The sequence below is a fragment of the Pelecanus crispus genome, chromosome 3 (assembly GCF_030463565.1).
Source record: "Pelecanus crispus isolate bPelCri1 chromosome 3, bPelCri1.pri, whole genome shotgun sequence".
In the NCBI taxonomy this organism is placed as follows: Eukaryota; Metazoa; Chordata; class Aves; order Pelecaniformes; family Pelecanidae; genus Pelecanus; species Pelecanus crispus.
The window spans coordinates 3282475-3301862 of record NC_134645.1 but is presented as its reverse complement, the minus strand read 5'-3'; the positions used below and the strand labels follow the sequence as shown (position 1 = coordinate 3301862).

The window sequence follows — 19388 nt, the reverse complement described above, 5'->3', positions numbered from 1 at the left end:
GACAGTATTTTAAGGCTTCCTTAAAATAAACAGATTTTCCTTAATTCATAAAGATTTTAGAGAGTTGGTTGGTTTGTTAGTGTATCTGTTCCGTAAGATAATGGTGGGGGATTTTTTGAGAAATTTTTTTATATAAAGTAGAGTTTTCAGACTTTAATTGTATTTAAAGTTAATATTGCATTATGGTTATCTGTAAGAACCTTTTCATATGAAACTGTGCATCACATGAAAAGCACTTTATGATACTGCAATTATTTTACTGGATTACAGACAAAGCCATCTAGGAGACTTTCATTCATTATCACTCCATCCAGGGACTATGCACATAACAAGAATTAGAGACGTTGGGTTGCTTCTTTAGCAAGTCTCACTGTTGAAGCTATAGATATAAAGATTCATGAAAAACTGACTACAGAAGTGAGTTCCTTATGTTAAAAAAGTTATTTCTTTTTAGTCTAAATAATTGGCTGATTTTGACAGTGTTTGCAAAGCAAATCCATGGCGTGTGTGGAAGGAGAAAAATTTTAATTCTTTCTGGTACTTAGAACTGAACTCAAATTGCAACATTTCTTCGTAGAATTTCTTATTTGAAGGCATGAATCTTTTATCAGAAATGATGAATATCCAGGCTGTGTGGTGACAATTGTATGGTAATAGCTGTTGTCTTCAGAAAATCAGTCTAGGGGAAAAAGTGGATCCAAAAGCATCTAAATGTCATTGTTTGGGACTATCCCTGGTCCATCGTCTGCAGTAATAATCTCGAAGGGATGAGGAGTGGACATGGTATTGTAAGATTAAATTTCACCTTCACAGACATCCTATATTCCTTTCAATATCAGGAGTTTTTTTAGTTTTACCAAAGGCAAGCTAATTTTACCTTAGAGGGGAAAAAGGAGCCTATGGAAAAAGTACTGTTTGGGAATTGAGGTTGCTAAAGTGGATTTTAAAAAAAAGAGTAAAGCTATCCTACATGCACGGAGTAATGAATGCATAATTAATTTGCTAGTCCATCCGTTATTAAATACATTGATGGAAAAAATATATCAGGAAGTACAATTACAGTCTATTTAATGTGCAAGGAGAGTAACCAGACTGTATTGTCATTGTTTATCAGGGGACGGCTATCCCATACTTGGTATGACACTACAAATTAAGTGCAGCCTGTTGCCCCTAAGTTTTTTCTTGATTTTATGGCAACTGAAGTATTTTAACTATTTGGAAGTAGAAAAGTGCAGAAAAAAACCTCCAGTACAATACCTATTTTTACCAAGCAGCTGCCGTGGTCAAACACTATTACACTTATGCATTGGCTGGTTCTGTTTAGCCTTAACTTATCACTGTACTGTAAGGGGAATCGAGATTACTGTTTTCTGTTCTTGTAAAAACTTGTGTATTTTCTTTATAGTAATAAAATATCTGAAGTTGAGACTCCTAGGAGCAGAAGAAAGCACCATCTAACAACTAAGGATATAGTGTAATAAAGACACTAGATTATCCAACTTGTCTGTTGTAACAAGTAATCATCAATCTTTTATTTCTTTTTCTTTTCAAGTGATTGTTATGATGAAGGATCAATTGATGTCCTTTTTAAACCATGTCTGGTATTTAAACTTGCCACAAGAGAAAATTTATACGTGAAACGTGGTTTGGTGACAAGGGGATTTGATTTTCCTTCATATACATATCTTATACATTTGAAAAGACTTGGCTGAAGTATTGTTTGAAGGGATTTCTTTTGATAACCTGTTTTAATAAAAGTATGCTTATTTTTGTTATGCTGTTTCTTTGATTAAGGTTAGTATGCGAGCTAAACCTCTCCTCCCCAGCATACATTGCTGGCTCTTGTCTGTATTCTGGCAGATGGGTTTGTTCAGCCTCATCCCCATGGATGCCATACAGTGAAATGAGTTTATAAGCCTGCTGACAATGTTTTCAGGAAGAAACTCTTCAATAAGTGATTTAGGAAATTCTTTTTCATAAGGTTATCATGTGTATTGAGATAATCCCCTAAATATTCCCTTGCTGTCATTCTTAAGAGTTTGGATGTGTTTTGAGCGCTTTTTCTTAACATGTTGTCAAATGTTTCCACCTGTTGTCCTTGTCTTAATGTGCTTTGTGTTAGGAACTGTCCTTTCAAAACACTTGCTCTCTATAAACTGCATTTGTAAAGTGTCTAGGAAACTTGGGGCGATCAACTTAAACCTGGAAGAACTGAGAATGGTCGTATGATAGTTAGGTATGCTAGCCAACTCATGTGCTACACAATTTTGACTTTTGTAAATGATTAGGCTTAAACCTCAGAAGAGGATATATTGTTTAATGCTCAGATTACATTTTGCGAAATACTTTTCCGATTTACTTGGTTGAAAATGCCTGGTCCAGAAATCTTTAGCCATTCGCAATTTAAATAAATTACTAGAGAGTTTTTCTGAAAGCAAAGCATGCATCTTTGCAAGTATAAAACCAAATACGTTGGCTTTTATTTATCAGATTTCATTTTGTATTCCATGAGAAGTGGGTTGGGTGCCTGCCATTTCAGATCCCAAGAATTCAAATAGGCCACTGCAAGGATTTGCATGCCATGTAGTAATGCAAGATGCTTTGGTAATTATCTGAAGGGTTTGGCAAGGGTTCTGAAAATACTTTTCCTAGATAAAGTTAGCTGCATGCTCAAAAATACAATCTAAATATTTTGGTTAATAATTGCTTAAATTGTTTGAAGGAATAATAGGATGATTTCTGACATATATATTTGAATGTAACTGTAATAACGTGTGATGTCATTGATATGCTCTGGTATAGTACTGTAAAATACTGTCTCCTGGCGAATCACTTGCCTTATTTTATATTGGATTTCACTCTGCAAGGTCTCAGAACATAATGTACATATGTACAGAATCATTGTTGCATAGTTCTTGGCAATTATCTGGTGCACAGTACAATATTGTGCTCTTAAAGAAATTTTGACTAAAAATGCAGGGAAAGAATGCTGTAGGTTTTTTGGTTTGGGGTTTTTTTAAGTAATATAAAGTTAGAATCTGGTTTGCAAGCGCTTGTTCAAAGGCACCCTACAAAAGACTGCATAAAATGAATTTACTTACCAAGAAAGTAAACACGTAATTGGCTAGTGTTTCTGGGATTTAAATGAGGTAGCCCTAAAACCAATCCTACGGAAAAATTGTTCTGCCTTAGTTTGTTCTAGGCATACTTTTATACATTGAAAACAAGTTTATTTCTATGCAAGCATTGAAATATTTCATGAAAAATAATACCTACAATACAAGAACAGTAACGCTACAATAAAAGAAACTGTAACAGCTTTTGTGGATATACATTTCTAAATTATAACTGCCTCCTGTCCAAATTAGTTGTTTCACTTCTCTTGCTCTGTCACTCTTATTTAACTTGTCTGCTGCCAATTTGATAAAATGGTAAAGCACAAGATATTCAAGTTGTAGGAGTTGTCTTCAGAAAGTGCATACCTAACAGAAACCACAAATGCAGGCAAATTAAAAAAGCAAGTTTAAGCAAATTTCTGTGATACCCATAAATCCACAATGATTATTAAAATCAAAGCAATGAAGAAAGGCTGCTCTAGGGAAGCTATGTCTCTTTTTTGCTCTCTGCCATAGAGAACAATTGGAAACCAATTACTGTAGAATTACATTTTACATAAATTAAAGACACATTTTTAAAATTCCGATAAATTGATTGCCCAATGTCTGATAAGTAAGGACGGTGTCTATGTCTGGAGGTTTACTTTGGATGGAGAATGGTTATGGGAAGCAGCATAGCTGAACTTTGCCTCTTTGTCTTAACTCTCTTTAATTCTGTGAGGAAGCTGGGACTTTTTTTTGCTATGTCTCCCCAGATAAGACTCTCTGTAGCATTTTCTTGTGTTGGCAGTTGATGCAATACTAACACAATTTCTAGAAAATTCTGCGTACATCATTGGTAGAATTTGAAAGGTTGCATAGGACTAAGGGAAGCAACTTCTGAGGTGAAGTTCTGGATAGGTGCTCTTGGAAAGGACACAGTTTATTTGTAATTAGATGTTTCTTTCCTTTGCTACTTTATTTGTCAGAGAATACCATTTTTTCCCCACAGATTTCATACTGGATACTGAACAGCAATAGATTTACTAGTGTAATGACTATTGAGTGGTTATTTTTGGAGTTATCAAGCCTTTTATAGCTTCAGTTTTCTTAATACAGCTATTTTTTCTTTTCCTCATTGATACCTTTTAATCTGGGGCAGGGGGTGGGGATTTGTTTTAATTTGGGGTGTATGTTCATTCATCTCTTTCTAACTAGCTATGTACTTACTCTGATTACTTTCAGTTTCAAAACAAAAAATGTTGCCAATCACAGCAAATATCTAGTTTAAATGAGAATTAGTTCTCAAGTCATGAAAGGGTTGTCTTTTTTTTTTTTTTTTTAACTTTCCTATGTGGTACAGGTAATTGAGGAGAAATTTTTTTTAATTATTTGGTGATTTTTGTCTCAAGTTCTTTTTTAATGTGTCTGTGAAAACTGTAATTCTTCTGCCTTTACTAAAAACTGATATATAAAAACTGTTTACATGTAGATTTCTTCTTTAAATGGTAATTAACATTCATAACTATTTCTGAAAATGCTTTACATACTGTTTCCTGTTAGAGCCAAGTTCTCAAGATGCTTGAAGTGCTCATATTTTGTTATCAAATTTGGCAGCTGAGTATCAGTCTGACTTTAAATCACTTAAAAAGAAAAGAAAAACTGTATTTTCTTTCCCTCCTTCAGTATCCAACAGAACCACCAGATTGCCTTGTGGATTTTCCTGTTCAGTTTGCTGTTTCTTGGATGCCACAGGTAAACTGCTGCGCTATGCATCTTTTTTAATAACTGAGACACATATACAATATGTAGGTGATAATGGGGGATTGGACTTTGTTTTGGTTAAGCTGGCTCAGAGGAGACAGCTTCCTTCCCTGTGTGCATTTTACTTTTATACGTGCTGATGTAAATGTAATAATGCTGAACTCCATATTCCTTATGATAGTGTTTTAAATATTTTCCTTGCTATATGGATATACCTTGCATGTGGTATGCTTTGCACTCACACTGGCTGTTTTTTTCTTAAGCTGTTCATACTGCTGAAATATCTTTAGAAACGATACTGTGAAAATATATTCATGAGAAACGTTTGTCTTATAGGAAAGAAGCACCCTCTAAAGTTGACAGACATTAAAAAAAAAGGCAGTGCCCCAGTTTGTTATCCTATATAGTTTACATAACATAATAAAACTTTTTCAGTTACAATCAAAAGAACAACAGGAAAGTACTTAATAGAATTCTGATTTCATAATTTAACTGATATTGTTAATATAAAGAACCAAGAGCCGTTGTCTCTTTTTAGTCTCTCTTGCATTATTTCATGTATCTTTTTTCCTTAATGGAGCATGTGTACTTGATTAAATGGATTTAAATGTGACCACTTAGATGTAAGTTAATTTAAATTATCTCCAGAAAATAGTTGATGTTTAATTTCATTGAATTCAGGAAAATAGATTTTACATAAATGGTTGCATTTCATAAATCTAACTCTCGTGAGGATTCTACCCATCAATAAAGCCTGTCTTTATGGTACTAAATTTACATAGAGAACATGGCTGAAAGGTTGCATCAGAGTGATTTTAAGATGGGCATATAATTTTGACTGCAAAGCTCAAGGTTCTATGTGTCACCTCAGATCCTCTCATATGAGAGCTTGAGGAAATGACTGCAAGAATGGGCCACTGCAAATGAAAAATATATTTAGTTTCACAGGTAGTTTTAGGTTTTGATTCTCTGGTATGGTGTGCAACAATTTAAACTGATACTGTTTTTCCCTTAAATTATACTGGATTCCATATACTACAGGCAGGATTTCAAGTACTGTTTCTCACCTCAAACTTTACACATACCTTTAACAGTATTTCATTAATTGTACAGCCTTGCAATTTATGTTGCCTCAAATTAACAACATTTCAAATATCCTTGACAGTCATTGCTTCTCTGTGTTTACAGTTAGAAATTTTAAAGCTACTAGCTGGACTTACATTTTAATAAAATGTTCTTGAAAAACATGATATGAAGCAGCCTTCTTTGACAAGTTAAAGATGGGAGCAAATATATTAATATTTGTATAAATAAAGTAAAAATCTAATGTTAAAAATGTGACATTCTAATGCTCAAGATCTTAAAATCTTTTAACAGTTAGAATTACCTAGGGACTCTTTGAAAACAATAGATGTCTGTATGTCACTGAAGACCCTGTTTTGAAATCATGAGATACAAATTCTAGCTGCAGATAGCCTGCTGTAACACTGAACCAAATACCAGCAACCTGTGCATTGTGCTGATAGAAATGCTTTAGGTGTGCAGTCTTTTTTGAAAATTGGCCTTGTCTGTGTGGGTGACATGAACCTAACACTTCTGGGGAAAAAAATATGTGTGGTAATTGTGTAAATTGTATTTATTTTCAAAATGCATGGAAGTCGTTGCAGTGAGCAGTCTTCACGCCATGGTAAATTAAGGGTTAAGCTTAGATAGTGCTGAAACACCACTGGTAGCAGATATTAGCAGGTCCTCAAGTCATTGAAAATTTTGGTTCCTAAGAGGGAAAAAGAACACGCTGTACCTATTTTGTAGTAAAATAACATGAATCTTTGATACTGAAAGGTCTCAAATTTTAATATATGTTGGTCATCTTTAATGTAAAAACTGACAAGGCTTAACTAAAATCATGCAATTGTACTATTAGAATATAAACTCCTATGAAAGAAAATACAGATTTCAGGTAATTGATTTTTGGTTTTTTCCACCCCCCCTGTGCTGTTGCCTATTTCGGGTTCTTTCCAGTGCTCATGGACTTTAAACTTGAGGGGTTGTTGGGTGGCTGGGTTTTTTCTTCCCTTTCCCCCCACCCCCCCCTCCGTATAATAATAGACATGGCTTTATGGCATCCATATTAAAAATGGGTAATTTTCCTTATGGTCCCTGTCTTCCTGCTGGGTTGATAATGTTTTGATGTATTTTTCTTTTGCTCTGATGAGAGGTCTGCTGCTGCTGCTCTGACATATTCATTTGGATGAATAATTATAACTTACACAATGTCAAGCTGAAGATGGTAGGGTTTTGTGCGTCATGACAAGCCTAGTAGCCAGTGCAGGTGTCTCACAGCATGATCAGCAACAGCCAGTGTATTCTGGCTCAGAGGAGACATTTTAGAGTAGTAAGAAATCAGCACCAAGGGCAATGCTGCTGCTGCTGCTACTGTTATAAGTGCCAAATAAATGCAGAGTGCTTCTCAATGACAAGTGCAAGAACATCTACTTATTTCAGTTATATTCTTTTTCTAAATAACCAGATAAATGTGCTGTCTCCACATTTTCGCATACGCTGTAAGCACTGTTCTGCAGTTTCGGTGCATCTATATTCTGCTGCCCTCACATCAGGGTATTGTTTCTATACTGACCACTGCCCACCTGGTTGGCTACATGAAGGTCATGAGAGTGGAAATTGATGACTAATGAGGTCATGCAGCCAGCCAACAATGAAACAGTAATACAAGATTCACAAGGTAGAGTGCTATGAATGAGATTATTCTTCGCTTGTTTTGATGAAAACACAGGGAAATGCATCATAATTGTGCTTTTTTCTTAGCAAAGGAGCTTCACAGACACCAGCTTTTTATGCATCTATAAATACAAAAAATGGAGATGGTTGACAAGGCACTTTGTAAAGATTTCAGAGCGTGGGGTCTCAGTTTGATTTGTGCTAAGGTGGAGGAAAATTGTTAAACTACTGTTTGTGAGAAAGAAAGAGTTTCCAAACAAATCTAAAGAATCATAAATTATTTAGGTGATACAGGTGATCCCTTCTCCATCCAACAACTGTTCGCTTTATTAAATTCTACTCGATCTATGAATTGTTGAAGGGCAAGCAGGTAACAGCACCTATAGTTCAGGCTACCTTTCCCATTAGGAGGCTGTGCCCTTGTTTTAAGCTTGGATAAGCAAATTTTGTGTTAGGAAGAATTTTAGCAAAAAAAAATCTCAGAATAAAGATCACATTTTAATCTGTTTTGAAAAATAAATTTGAATAACTTGTGCTGTATTTACCTTAATTTGAACATTCTTACTACCATCTGATTAATGTTTAGTTCATCCAGGCTTTGGAGCAGGTGTTTGAGATTTGGCAGACTAGCCATATAGGCGTCTGGCACTTCTTAAAAGTTACTGAAAGGCTTCATGGATTTTATGGCAGGTGCAGACTCAAGACGACTTCTTTATACTTCCCAGCCTCTATGGCTCTAGAAATAAGAGCAGAGTGACTTTTTTTTCCATTCCTTCTTATTCCTTTCATTGAAGGAAATGGTGTATGGGCAATGGGGGTACACTTGGGAAAGTGTTTGAATTGGAATACAGTAAAAAAAGAAGGAAAAAAATTAGCATGAGGAGCTACCAGTGGTGAGATGGAGATGAGAGTGCAGACGGTAGAAACGGAAACAAAAATGTTGCAAAACTACACAAGGCTCTTTCCTGGTAGAAGAGCAGGTATGTTCACTTGGAAACAGATAGGTCCAGAATATCCGATTTCCACTGACCAAAGTAAGTGCTTTGTCTCCTACCAGTTGTTGAAATGAATGGAGGATACCTATAGTCTGGTAGCACAAAGGTGACGTTTGGGTCAAAGTTTTCTAAAACTGCTGGGGAATCATCGAAGTTTTTATGTTTAAAGTGATGAGGTGTCCTGGGACTGTAAGGCTTCGGCAGGGCCTCGGGGCTGTAATGAGAGGGAGCCAGCTCCAGCTGCCGATTTGGTGTGAATTCACCAAATGTTGGTGGGTCCTTCAGCCAGCCCTAGCTCTGGGTGCCTTGCACAGCTACCGGAGTGTAGATAACGAGAGTTGTTAGTCGCATCTCCTCTCACGCTGCTTCACTAGTCTAAACCCGTAAAACTTTTTTGACCTTGTCTAATGGTGGATTCTCCGTTCCTCACCTTAGAAACTCCTTTGTCCCAGCTGCGGTGGGTTTACTTGAGAAGTGTGGGCAGAATCACGCGCTTGGACCATGCCCTCGCTAGTGCCTTCTGCACCCGCCTTCCTAGCGCCCGGCCAGCCTAGGGATCCGGGAGCACAGCTGCAGAGGGATCGCTTTCCAGCCAGCACAACAGAGGTCAGCGATCCCACAGGGGGCGAAAAAAAAGTATAGTAGTTACGTGATCAAGTTAGAAAAGACTGCGATAGCCGCTTGCGCAAAAAAATGCGTTTTGTGACTATTTCCTTACCTCTGCTACCTTGTCATTAGTACTTGTACAAGCAGCTGATGTCCGTACCCTCAGTAGTTAGAAATAAAATGCAAGGCTTACATTATACATGAAAAATACCTTCATTTTGTTTGAAGTTGTTGTGAAAGATTGCACTGCCATAATGGTCTTTATTTTTATAATGGCTGTTTTGCCTGCTGAGCGTGGAAACCTATCAGCTACAGGGGACGGAGGAACCAGTTTGGTTTTGCTGGTGGTTTTTAGAGGCCGGGCGACCAGTGATGATACCCTGAATTATGCATGTCTTGTTTTCCAAAGAATATTTGACATATTTCACACAAATTGTAATGCATTTGTACAAAGGTGGCCAAGAAACAAAGAGTTTGTGCTGTTTGATGACGACTACCTTGGTGTAGTGTAGACCAAAAAAAAAAGCATGAAAGCAGTCTTTTCTAAAAGTGTTGGGCAATGACCAAAAATTAGTCGGTTAATCAAATAAAAAGGAATCTCATAGTTTTCATGGTTTGCATGACAAGCATGTGATGTATTTAAATAGCTATAGATGCGTTTATGTATATAGCAGGAGACAGCTGGCAACATCAATGAAGCATGCAAATAAGATCAAATGAACACTGCATTAAAAAAAAAAAAGATTTAACTACCTTTTTAAGGAACATCATTGAAAAATTACAATTAGTATTAAAATTAATTGGATTTTAAAACTTATCTGTGGGTTATAATCCCTTGATGTTTCTTTTTTCTAGTGAAACCCTTTGAATTCCCGGAAGATAAAGATAAAAATGATTATTAGAGGATTTATCTGTATGTGATATAGAAAAATGTAAAAAATCAAAATGGAAAGCAACTGTTGCAAGTACCAGAAAATTATGCTATTAATTTAAGTGTCATCAGAGCACAAAAGATCACATTTCAGGACTGTGTGAAAATTATTAAAATACTGGAAATAATAGTACTTAAGATGAAGATATTATACTCTAAGATGTGGTTAAGTGACTGACACTGTTATATCACTTCAGGTATTATAAAAGTAACAAAATGCTTTTAAAGATAATAAGCGTTACATTTTGAGATTGGCAGTATTCACACTTTTCTGCTTAAGTGCTTTCCTACTTTAATATAATTTAATAACAGCGGGGAAAAAATGTAGCATTTTATTTCTAAGCTACACCGTTTCTAAAATATGTATGCATAAAATATAAAAACTTCTGACATATAAAAATCATATTTCTTCATCTGAGAATGTTCATATAATTTGCTTCTTTTTGTCCAGGTGTGAAAGGAAGAACATAATTACTAAAGATTAAAGGAAACCATTCCCTGTAGATTTTGTGTTATTTATAGAAAAATACCTCTTTAAGGACTGAACATTGAATTTGCTTTTTCTTTTTGACCCCAAGAACTTGTTCCCAGGCCAAAAGAGAGCGGAAATCTGGCCCTCATTACATGTTTTTTGTTTTTTCAAGACTTACTTTACCCTCTCTTTATCCAAATTGAAGAAGTCTTGTTAGTTCTCCCCTATCCTTCCTGCTTTTTACTCCTGCTTTTAATTGTGTCTGTTGTGTTCCGTGTAAATGATTTCAAGATACCCTGATACCCTTTGGCGCTCCCAAATGATTCCTCTCTTTCTACTCTTGAGTTTCCCGCTACTAAACAGTTAGAGAATATGAGTTATCTGGGAAGAGCCTATCTCCAAAATGCTTCCCCCACCCTTGATCTCCCTTTGCCACCGCCTTTGTCCAGTTTCTTGGCACCTTCGCTTTTTCCCTGTTGCGGCGTCACCTCTCCCCACGAAGCCGCCTTCGTGCTCCTGCATCCATCCGGGACGCTTCCCGGTTCCTCCACTGATTCCATCCGACATCAGGCTCAAAACTCATATGGGCTGTTACTCCAAACAACTCCTCTCCTCCCTCCTCCTGCGCTCTTCACCTCCCTAAGTTCCCCTTTTGTACCTCCTGGGCACCTGCATTTGGGAAGGCGTTGGCTTGGCTGCCCAGTGATTTCGCTACTTGAAGCAGCCTTTCCCTGGAGAAACAGTTACTTTTGTGCTCACCGATGATTTTCGAAAGACTTCTTTTGCATTGCTTTTCTGTGTATTGTCCCATATAACGAAAGGTTTTTCTGATTCCATCTAATCCACTCGCAAATACTGAAATCCCTTGAGTGTAATCCTCTGATTATTAGGCGGTTTCTCCTTCTCTTACTGTATTTACAGGGATTCAAATCTAATGTTAAGTACCTGGTTTTATACTGCTTAATTTCGAGATAATTATGACATTGCTAGGCTATTATTTCTTAGAGTCTTTAAAAAAATAAGCAAGCTACTGTAGTTACGTGGGTATTTCTGTGTATTTGTATTTGGTACCACTGCTGTGTTGCTCAGCTGAAGCAGAGACAAAATACCAAAGCATTAGAAGTTTACTAATAGATAATGATGATTTTTACTTTAATTTTACAGCTGTTTGTTACAAATTACAATGAAAATCAATAGTTGCTACCAGTTTTCAGAAAAGTTCTCTGAAAAGGAGTCTAACACACTATCAAATCTGGGTCTCATGTACGTATATCACAATGTCTGAGGACTACCAGGATTCGAGAACTTTTTTGTACGCAGGATACAGCCATTTACTTGTGTTGTTTCAACTAAAAAACCTGTGAGGGTCAACGTTTTATGCTACCGTGATACAATTGGCTACGTACTAGATTTTAACACTTCTTAAATTACCAACAGTTTGGTTTTTAAATATCCTATTTGACTGCAGGTGGAAAATATATAAATTTTGTTTAAATTTCTTCTTTTCTTAGAACTCCTTAATAGACATTTATAATCAGTTCCTGGCGGCATTAGAATCGCTGAAAGAATTCTGGGATGCCATGGATGAAATTGATGGGAAGACGTGGGTGCTCGAGCCAGAAAATCCCACACGGAGCGCTACGGCAAGAAGAATTGCAATAGGTATGAAAAGATTTGAAGGAATACGGTGGGTTTGAGAAGTAAAACTCGGGGTGCTGTTTTGCTTTGGTTATCTAATCAGACGGTGCTTGTTAGAGTTAGGAAAATGAAAGGTGGCACTTAAAACCAGCAAGACGCAACGCTCTTATTTTGTGTGTTAAAAAAAAAAAAACTTTCCCCAGAATAGCGAGCCTGTTTAGGAAATGAATTGCAACTTTATGGGGTTACATAAAATGAAAATTTCGGCAGGAAAATACTGTGTATTTGTAAATTATGAACATGTAACTGTCAAAAACTGAGGACTTGCATGATAACTCTAGAAAAATCAGTATTTGTAAAAAAATCAGCTTGGATGAAGCCCTTTTCTCCATCACAAATTCCCCATTTCTTTAACAGACTATTACTTTAGATTGATCCTGTCCTGGAAGAGTGAAAGGAATATTAGAGTGCAGTCAAAAGGCAGATGGAAAGGACAAAGAAGTAAGAGGGGAAAATAGAGGCTTACAGTGTTAACCATCTGAAAACGCACCTTAATTCATATGCTGATGTCTGGCATCTTAAGGTCTTAATATATATAGGGTAAGGAGTCTTGGAATTGCAAAGAGAAACTTGCCACTGTCAGGCGTTAGAAATACGGGGTGCAGGGGAATGTTATCTTTGAAAGAAGGGTTCTGATTTTTAGCTTAAATCCAAAATATCAATGGCAGATCGTAGAAATCTGAGAACGTACAGTGGAGCAGAGTAGACCTAAGTTGTCCCCAAAACCTGTGGAAAGACGGATTGCCTGCAGTGTGAGGAAGGAGGCAGTGGGGCGCTGAGGCTGCTCCTTCAGCGGGGGTGGAGGGAGGGACAGAAGAAGTTCAGCAACCGGGTAAAATGACGTGGGTCGGGCACCGCTTTTTTGTGCACACGGTCGGTCAGGGTGGCTTTATCTTGGTTCTGCTGTACTTTGACACCAAGGAAAAGGAAAGCAAAGCCTCAACAAGCGCCTCGCGTTAGATCAATGGAGGGCAGTACAAGGCTTTGGGCCCTTTGTCGTCGGTCACAGGCAGTCGTCAGTTGTGACTAAACTTTGATTTTATTCATCCTAGTTTCTTTAAGGAGGGTAAGCCTAACATACCTATTAATTACACAAAATGTTGGGTTTCACCTGTTTTTATTTAGAAGAGAGTTTTCTGTGAGGTTTTTAACCTGGATCCAGAATGTTTTTGAGCTGGTTACCCCTTACGAATAGCAGACCTTTTGAGGATGGCGGGGTATCTTGTGAAAGAAGGTTTGCTGTTCCAAAAATATGCCATTGGCTGCTCAGTCCAGGAGTATGCTGGGGAGGGGACTGACTTCTACTGCTTCGTATTGTCTTTACGCTCCTCTTTTTGACTGTAAGAGATGATGAGGAATTATTAACAATTACTCTACTACCTTTACAGTATTTTCACTAAGATTTCAAATGGATTATGTCATCTAGCTCGGGTTTGATCATTCAGAAAGAAGTTCAAGTGTTAAGGTTAAGACTAGTCTATAAGAAATGCAAGTTTTGTTTAATCAGTTGCTCTTTTTAAATTACAGTCCATTGAAATTTAAATATTTAATACAGACTGATATTTTGTCCGATTAATTTGGGTACCTACCAACTTTTTTATTATTTGTAGTAATGAAAACTAGCCTGAACCAATTTAAAACTGCTTTTGAAAAAAGGTGACCGTTTCCCTTGTCAAATAGTTGACTGCCAGAAGCAGCTCCCCCTGTGACTGACTTGCTTTCTCGCTGTAGGGAACAACGTCTCAGTGAACATAGAGGTGGATCCTCGGCATCCAAACATGCTTCCCGAGTGTTACTTTCTTGGGGCAGATCATGGTAAGGCAGCAGACCGACGCCGTTTGTTTCTCTTCTAGAATCTGATCTCTGGTGAGCAGACGCTAGTGTAAGCTAGGGCAGACTCCCAGGGTAAACTTTACTTAAGCAGAGTCAGGAATGAAGCTGAGTATGTGTTTGAGTAGGAGAGTTTTACACAGTAGATGCTGGGGGTTTTAACAGCCTAAATCCATAGCATGCTGCTTTGCTCTGTGAGTGACACTTTTTCCCAGTGCTTTCCTAGCACAGTTTAGAGGGAATCCTGCATCCTACAGATAATTACCCAATCATGTTTATATTTTAATATCATTTTCTTTTTAAAAAAAAAAATAAAAAATTTACTACACATCCTAATAGCATTTGGAAATATTTAAGGCTTTTATTCCATGTCCCACAGCTTTTCACCAACTTTTTAAGGTGCCTATGCTCATATCTTCAACAGTATGCTATTGGAAATATTGAAAGCTAAGAGCAGACATTGACTTACGTACCTTAAATAATTAAAAAAGCCCCAACCCCTGCCTTGCCCTTCGGTGCTGAAACACGAGAGGTCAAAGTGGGTCGGGGAGCAAAGGGGGTCCTAAAGATGATGTAATTGTTTATGTACATTGTTTGCAGCGGTTAACCCTTTGAGAATTAAGCTGAACAACAATATGCACTTATGGTAAGCGTCTTTAACACTATAGATTTGAAACTTGAAATGGTATTTGCCATTCCTAGTGTTGACTTTTTTCTCCCTCTCTCCCACCTGCAGGGATCCAGAAATCAGTTTATTACAAAACTTGAAAGACCTCTTAGAAATTGATTTTCCATCTCGTGCTGTGTTAGAAAAAAACGTAAGTTGCTTTTTGTTAATGATCAGTTGTTATTTCTCAATAAGTAAAATTTAAGTGGTCACTTTGTAACTGCCAGCAAAAATAAGAGACTTAGAAGAGAGGTAATTGGATTAATATATTGTCATAAGGACTTCTGAACTTCAAGCAACAATTGTCAGAGCTTGTTAACCTTTGATTAGAGGTGCACACTTTCCTGTGGCCTTCATAGCAGTAAGGCGATTAATAACAGGCTTCGCTATTAAAAGGGAAAGAGGAAGTTCCAGAGTAGCTAATGAGATGTGGAAAATCCAAACATTCTGTTATGGATGTTGATGACTTAAGTTCTAATTAGGTAGAGCTGCTTAGAGGGGACAAGAGGCCATCCAAATACTGGTGCATTTCAAACAAACTTGGAATTAATTTTTGACAATGCTGTAAGGCTGGATTACTCGCTTTGCTTTCACTTGTGAGATTTTTAAGTCAGTATCTGACTGTGAGGTCTTATGTCTAATGTCCAAATGTAATGACAAATCATTGTGTTTAATAAAAAAGAAACAGTGAGGCCCGAGAGTATGAAAATGCTTGTCAAACTAGATGTCATTCAGTGAGAGGATAACATATAACCTGGCAACCAGTCTCACTCTTTATACCGTAATGGTGTAAACATATTGAAGGCAAAAACATTTACTAATTTCATGTAACAGAAAATGCAAAAGCAAAGGCAAACGGATGAACAGGTTTTCTGTGTGACTGGCCCCATTTCTTCCTCGCGGTTGCACTGTAAGCTAAACCATGTTGTGTTCTAAGGATTTTGCTAAGGACTGTGGGATCTGCTACGCCTATCGACTCGATGGCACCACTCCCGATCAAGTGTGCGATGATCCCCGATGCGGACAACCTTTTCACCAGGCTTGCCTCTATGAGGTAAAGTAATTCATGGGACAAACTTGCTCGTTAACTCACAGATTCTAGAAAACAAGCATTGCCCGCTTCAATGTCAGCTGAAGCAAAGTCCTTTAAGGAGTGCTATGCCAGTCACTGTGCTTCCTCTTGTCGTCTAACCCACAGTTCATAAAGAAGCTCCCTGTGGAAGGGAACGTTGTGGTTATGTAGACTCTGTCTCAACACACGCCATGTCAGCTGTTGATCAAATGAACTGTTTGGAAAAAACCCTGCTAACAGATCGTTCTTAAATTTGATATGAGCCAAACGTGACTTTCAATCCACTTACTTGTCTTGCAGTGGCTACAAAGTCTTCCTTCTAGCAGACAGAGTTTTAACGTCATCTTTGGTGAATGTCCATATTGTAATAAGGTAAGGAAATCTAATGAAAGCGAGCGACTGAACAAAATAGTGTGCGGTGGCTTAGATAAAGGCAAAAACTGTAACAAAGTCAGTTGTAAAACAGCATTTGTGTTTACTATCTTCCCTTTATACATTGGAATAAAGAGAGGAAAACTTTAAATTCGCATGCATTGAATCCATCAGCATCTAACTAAAGGCTTTCTGAAACAGTATAAAGATGGCTGCACACCATTTATCAACATACTCATGTTAGAATAATTAAATACCATGCCATGTTGTATTTCATGATAATTTTTTATGTTGCCATAGCAAAGGTCCAGTTTCAAAAAAAACCCCAAAGAATCCCAATGTTTGTCATAGAAAGCAGCCTTGTACAAACAGTTTAGTGCATACGTAACTATCGAGTGCAGATTTGGAAAGTTTAAGTGAACTTGCCTTTAAAAGATACGTATTGAGAGTATGATTTTAAAAAAATCTTTTCCAAGCCACTGACACTGAAATCTTCAACGAAGAAACTGTGAGAAAAGAACTGCGTGATGAGACCACCACTGCACTTAACACTGAAGGCACTGAAACAGTGATGTCAAAGAAAATGCAAGGAAAGTAATATTAGTAGCAGAAGGACAAGTATAGCTATACTGTAGTGGTATGCGTCATCAGTAAACGCAAACCCAAGTATAATAGATAAAGAAGGACTAGTGATGGCAGAACCAATTTCTTGCAATGATCCTGGATGATCTGTAGTTAGGAGCTGATCGTGTTTCTTTTTGGATTCTGAGAATACTGCTTGGGGGTTGAATGGTGGAAATTCTCTTGCAGTGTCTTTCTGCAGGGCGGGGAAAAAAAAAAGTTATAATAAACAAGTGAGATGGGAATCAAAAAACCAGAGATGCCATCTAGGTATTTAAGTTATCCTAGAGAAAGCAATACAGTTCTTACAAAGTCTTAACTCTGCAATTTGCAGGTGTAAAAGTATATTGGATATTAAGTGTACAACTTTAGGTATGATTAAACACCTTCTAAAGAGACATATTCTATATTTATTACTGAAGTCAACTGGCTGAAACTCTTCTCTATCTTTCACTTGTTTCCAAAAAATGTTAATATATTAAGTCTTTACAGTGTTCCTGCTAATAAAGTTTTTGCCTGGAAACCCTGGCCATTACTCTGAAGTTTGATTTCCCGTTTTAATTTGTGTAAGTTTTTGCATTTCCTAGCGAAGCTAAAGTTCTCCTGATTTATCATAGATAGCATAAATACGCTAGTACTGTGGGTTTTGTTCGGGTTGGATACGGTGGTGAAAATTCATAACTGAAATTGTATTTGTCTAAGAGAAATTTCCTGTCTTCCTGGGTTTACTCCTCATTCGAATTAGTGACAGACATGTCTGTTTCTTTTCTTTTAATGAAATACAGGCCCCATCTAATAGAAAGATACCATCATGTCCAACATAAAGGCAGCTCATCTGTTTTTTCTTCTCTGCTTTTTGTTGTGTCCATATCCTTTTCTAGACGTTACTTCCTCCTTCTCTTTTCTCCATTTGTCAGCTGTCCCATAAGCACCCTCCCCTTCTTGTCCGACTCCTCTCACTCAGGTGTTCCCCTTTCAGCACAGAAATGTTTCTTGGTTTACTTTATACCCAAGCGGGAACTGCTTTCCAGCAGCATCTTACGAAGCAGACCCACTCGTTCTTCCACTGTCCCAGCTATGTGCTGGTTTTCTGGATGTACTTCCCCGAAAGGTAAAGCAGGGAGAAGGAGAACTTTCCCTCCAAGTTCTGTGTTCAGACCTTTCCCTGCATCGTCCGTTAATGGCAACAGGGTGGCCAGCCCATCTCGGCGTCCGAGTTAGAGCGAGGTGCCGGCAGTTACCTAACGGAAGCGGTTGGAATTGCTCTCCGGGGAATGCCTGACAGCCTCTCGCCACTCTCATTCCTGCAGGAACCATTGTTTCTTTTCCTCCTTTGTGCCTGAAGAATCCTCCTGAATTTTCATAACCTCAGTACTCTAAGAGTTCCTGTATAGCTTTCCTTTACCAATCTCCTAAATTATGTTTAAGGAATTAAGAGGAAGTCTGCAAAATGAAACTAATACAATCCTGCCTTTTTTTTCCTTCTCCTGTTTCTCATTTGAGTATCTTAAATGTTATCTGACATCCATTTTAACTCTCCCTTAGCATGCCTAATATTTGGTGGGTGCTGCAGAACTACTCTACATAGAGGCAGCATTATTAATTGTGTCGGAACAGCGGCCTTTCCTTTAGAAAGGCTACTCAAAACACAAATATAGCTAAATGCTAGACCAGCGATTAGTCCCATTTCTGTAAAAATGTCCTTCTCCTTCCTCCCACAAAAAGGAGGGAAGCACAAATCCCCCAGTTACTCTCCAGTGTCAAGATCTGCAATCCATACTGTGTGCTTGCTCTTCAAGTAAACGGGGGAAGTTACACCAGCTATTTTTTTTTTTTCCCTACGTCATGTTGGGAACCTAAATGTGGCTCTCCTTCCAGAGCTACTTCTTTCTTAGGACTACAGTAGCTTTCATACACAACATACAGAAGGGAAGAGATCTGGGGGAGAGATTTGCTACATTTTTGCTACTACTTTTTAAATTTTATATTTGAGAACTAAGAAGTAACACTGGAATATCTTCCTATTAGAAAATCGTATTTATTACTTTGAGTCACTGTTGCGTCAGGACTCCAGAGACTTTTTAGAATCCGTCTACCTTGCTCTCACAGCCAAAACACCTCCAAAAAGCGTGCTGCTCACCACTGTACTGCCTGGCGCTCTCAGGTACAGCTCTGCTTTTTCTGCTTCAATCTCCTAGCTTGTACCGGAGTCTCCAGGCAGTGATCAGCAGACTGCTTGAAGCAAAGAATTTTGGATTAATAACAAAGCTATCTTTAAAGGTGTATTTTTGTGCTTAGTAGAAATTGGCCTCATTTAACAAGTTATTTTTCTGTGTGAAAGAAACAAACAGGGCAGAATCTCTTTGTTAAACTCCATAGAAAAGGAGCACAGTATGAATACAAAGACGTACTTTATTCTGCATTATTTTTACTAAAACCTTGATGATTTTTTGTCATCAATTTTTTCATGTACAGTTGAAGATTAAGACTGAATACATTCATTCAACCCTTTTATGCAGCAATTAC

At 37.6% G+C, this 19388-nt stretch overlaps 2 protein-coding genes across 4 annotated transcripts in view; one reads left to right on the top strand and one right to left on the bottom strand.

Moving 5' to 3' along the window:
• FANCL (FA complementation group L) overlaps positions 1–16768 on the top strand; it is a 30742-nt gene extending 13974 nt beyond the window's left edge. Inside the window, exons 7-15 of one of the 3 annotated variants that reach the window (XM_075706842.1) lie at positions 4782–4857; positions 6606–6613; positions 12114–12264; positions 14032–14115; positions 14731–14776; positions 14867–14948; positions 15735–15851; positions 16170–16241; positions 16718–16768. In XM_075706842.1, coding sequence (XP_075562957.1) covers positions 4782–4857; positions 6606–6613; positions 12114–12264; positions 14032–14115; positions 14731–14776; positions 14867–14948; positions 15735–15851; positions 16170–16241; positions 16718–16753 — 672 coding nt within the window. In that variant the 3' untranslated portion in view covers positions 16754–16768. The remainder of the gene's footprint in view (positions 1–4781; positions 4858–6605; positions 6614–12113; positions 12265–14031; positions 14116–14730; positions 14777–14866; positions 14949–15734; positions 15852–16169; positions 16242–16717) is intronic. The other 2 variants (XM_075706841.1, XM_075706843.1) reach the window with 2 other exon arrangements.
• Positions 16769–19388, bottom strand: part of VRK2 (VRK serine/threonine kinase 2) — a 44767-nt gene continuing 42147 nt past the window's right edge. Inside the window, exon 13 of the mRNA XM_075706839.1 lies at positions 16769–17058. Coding sequence (XP_075562954.1) covers positions 16816–17058 — 243 coding nt within the window. The 3' untranslated portion in view covers positions 16769–16815. The remainder of the gene's footprint in view (positions 17059–19388) is intronic.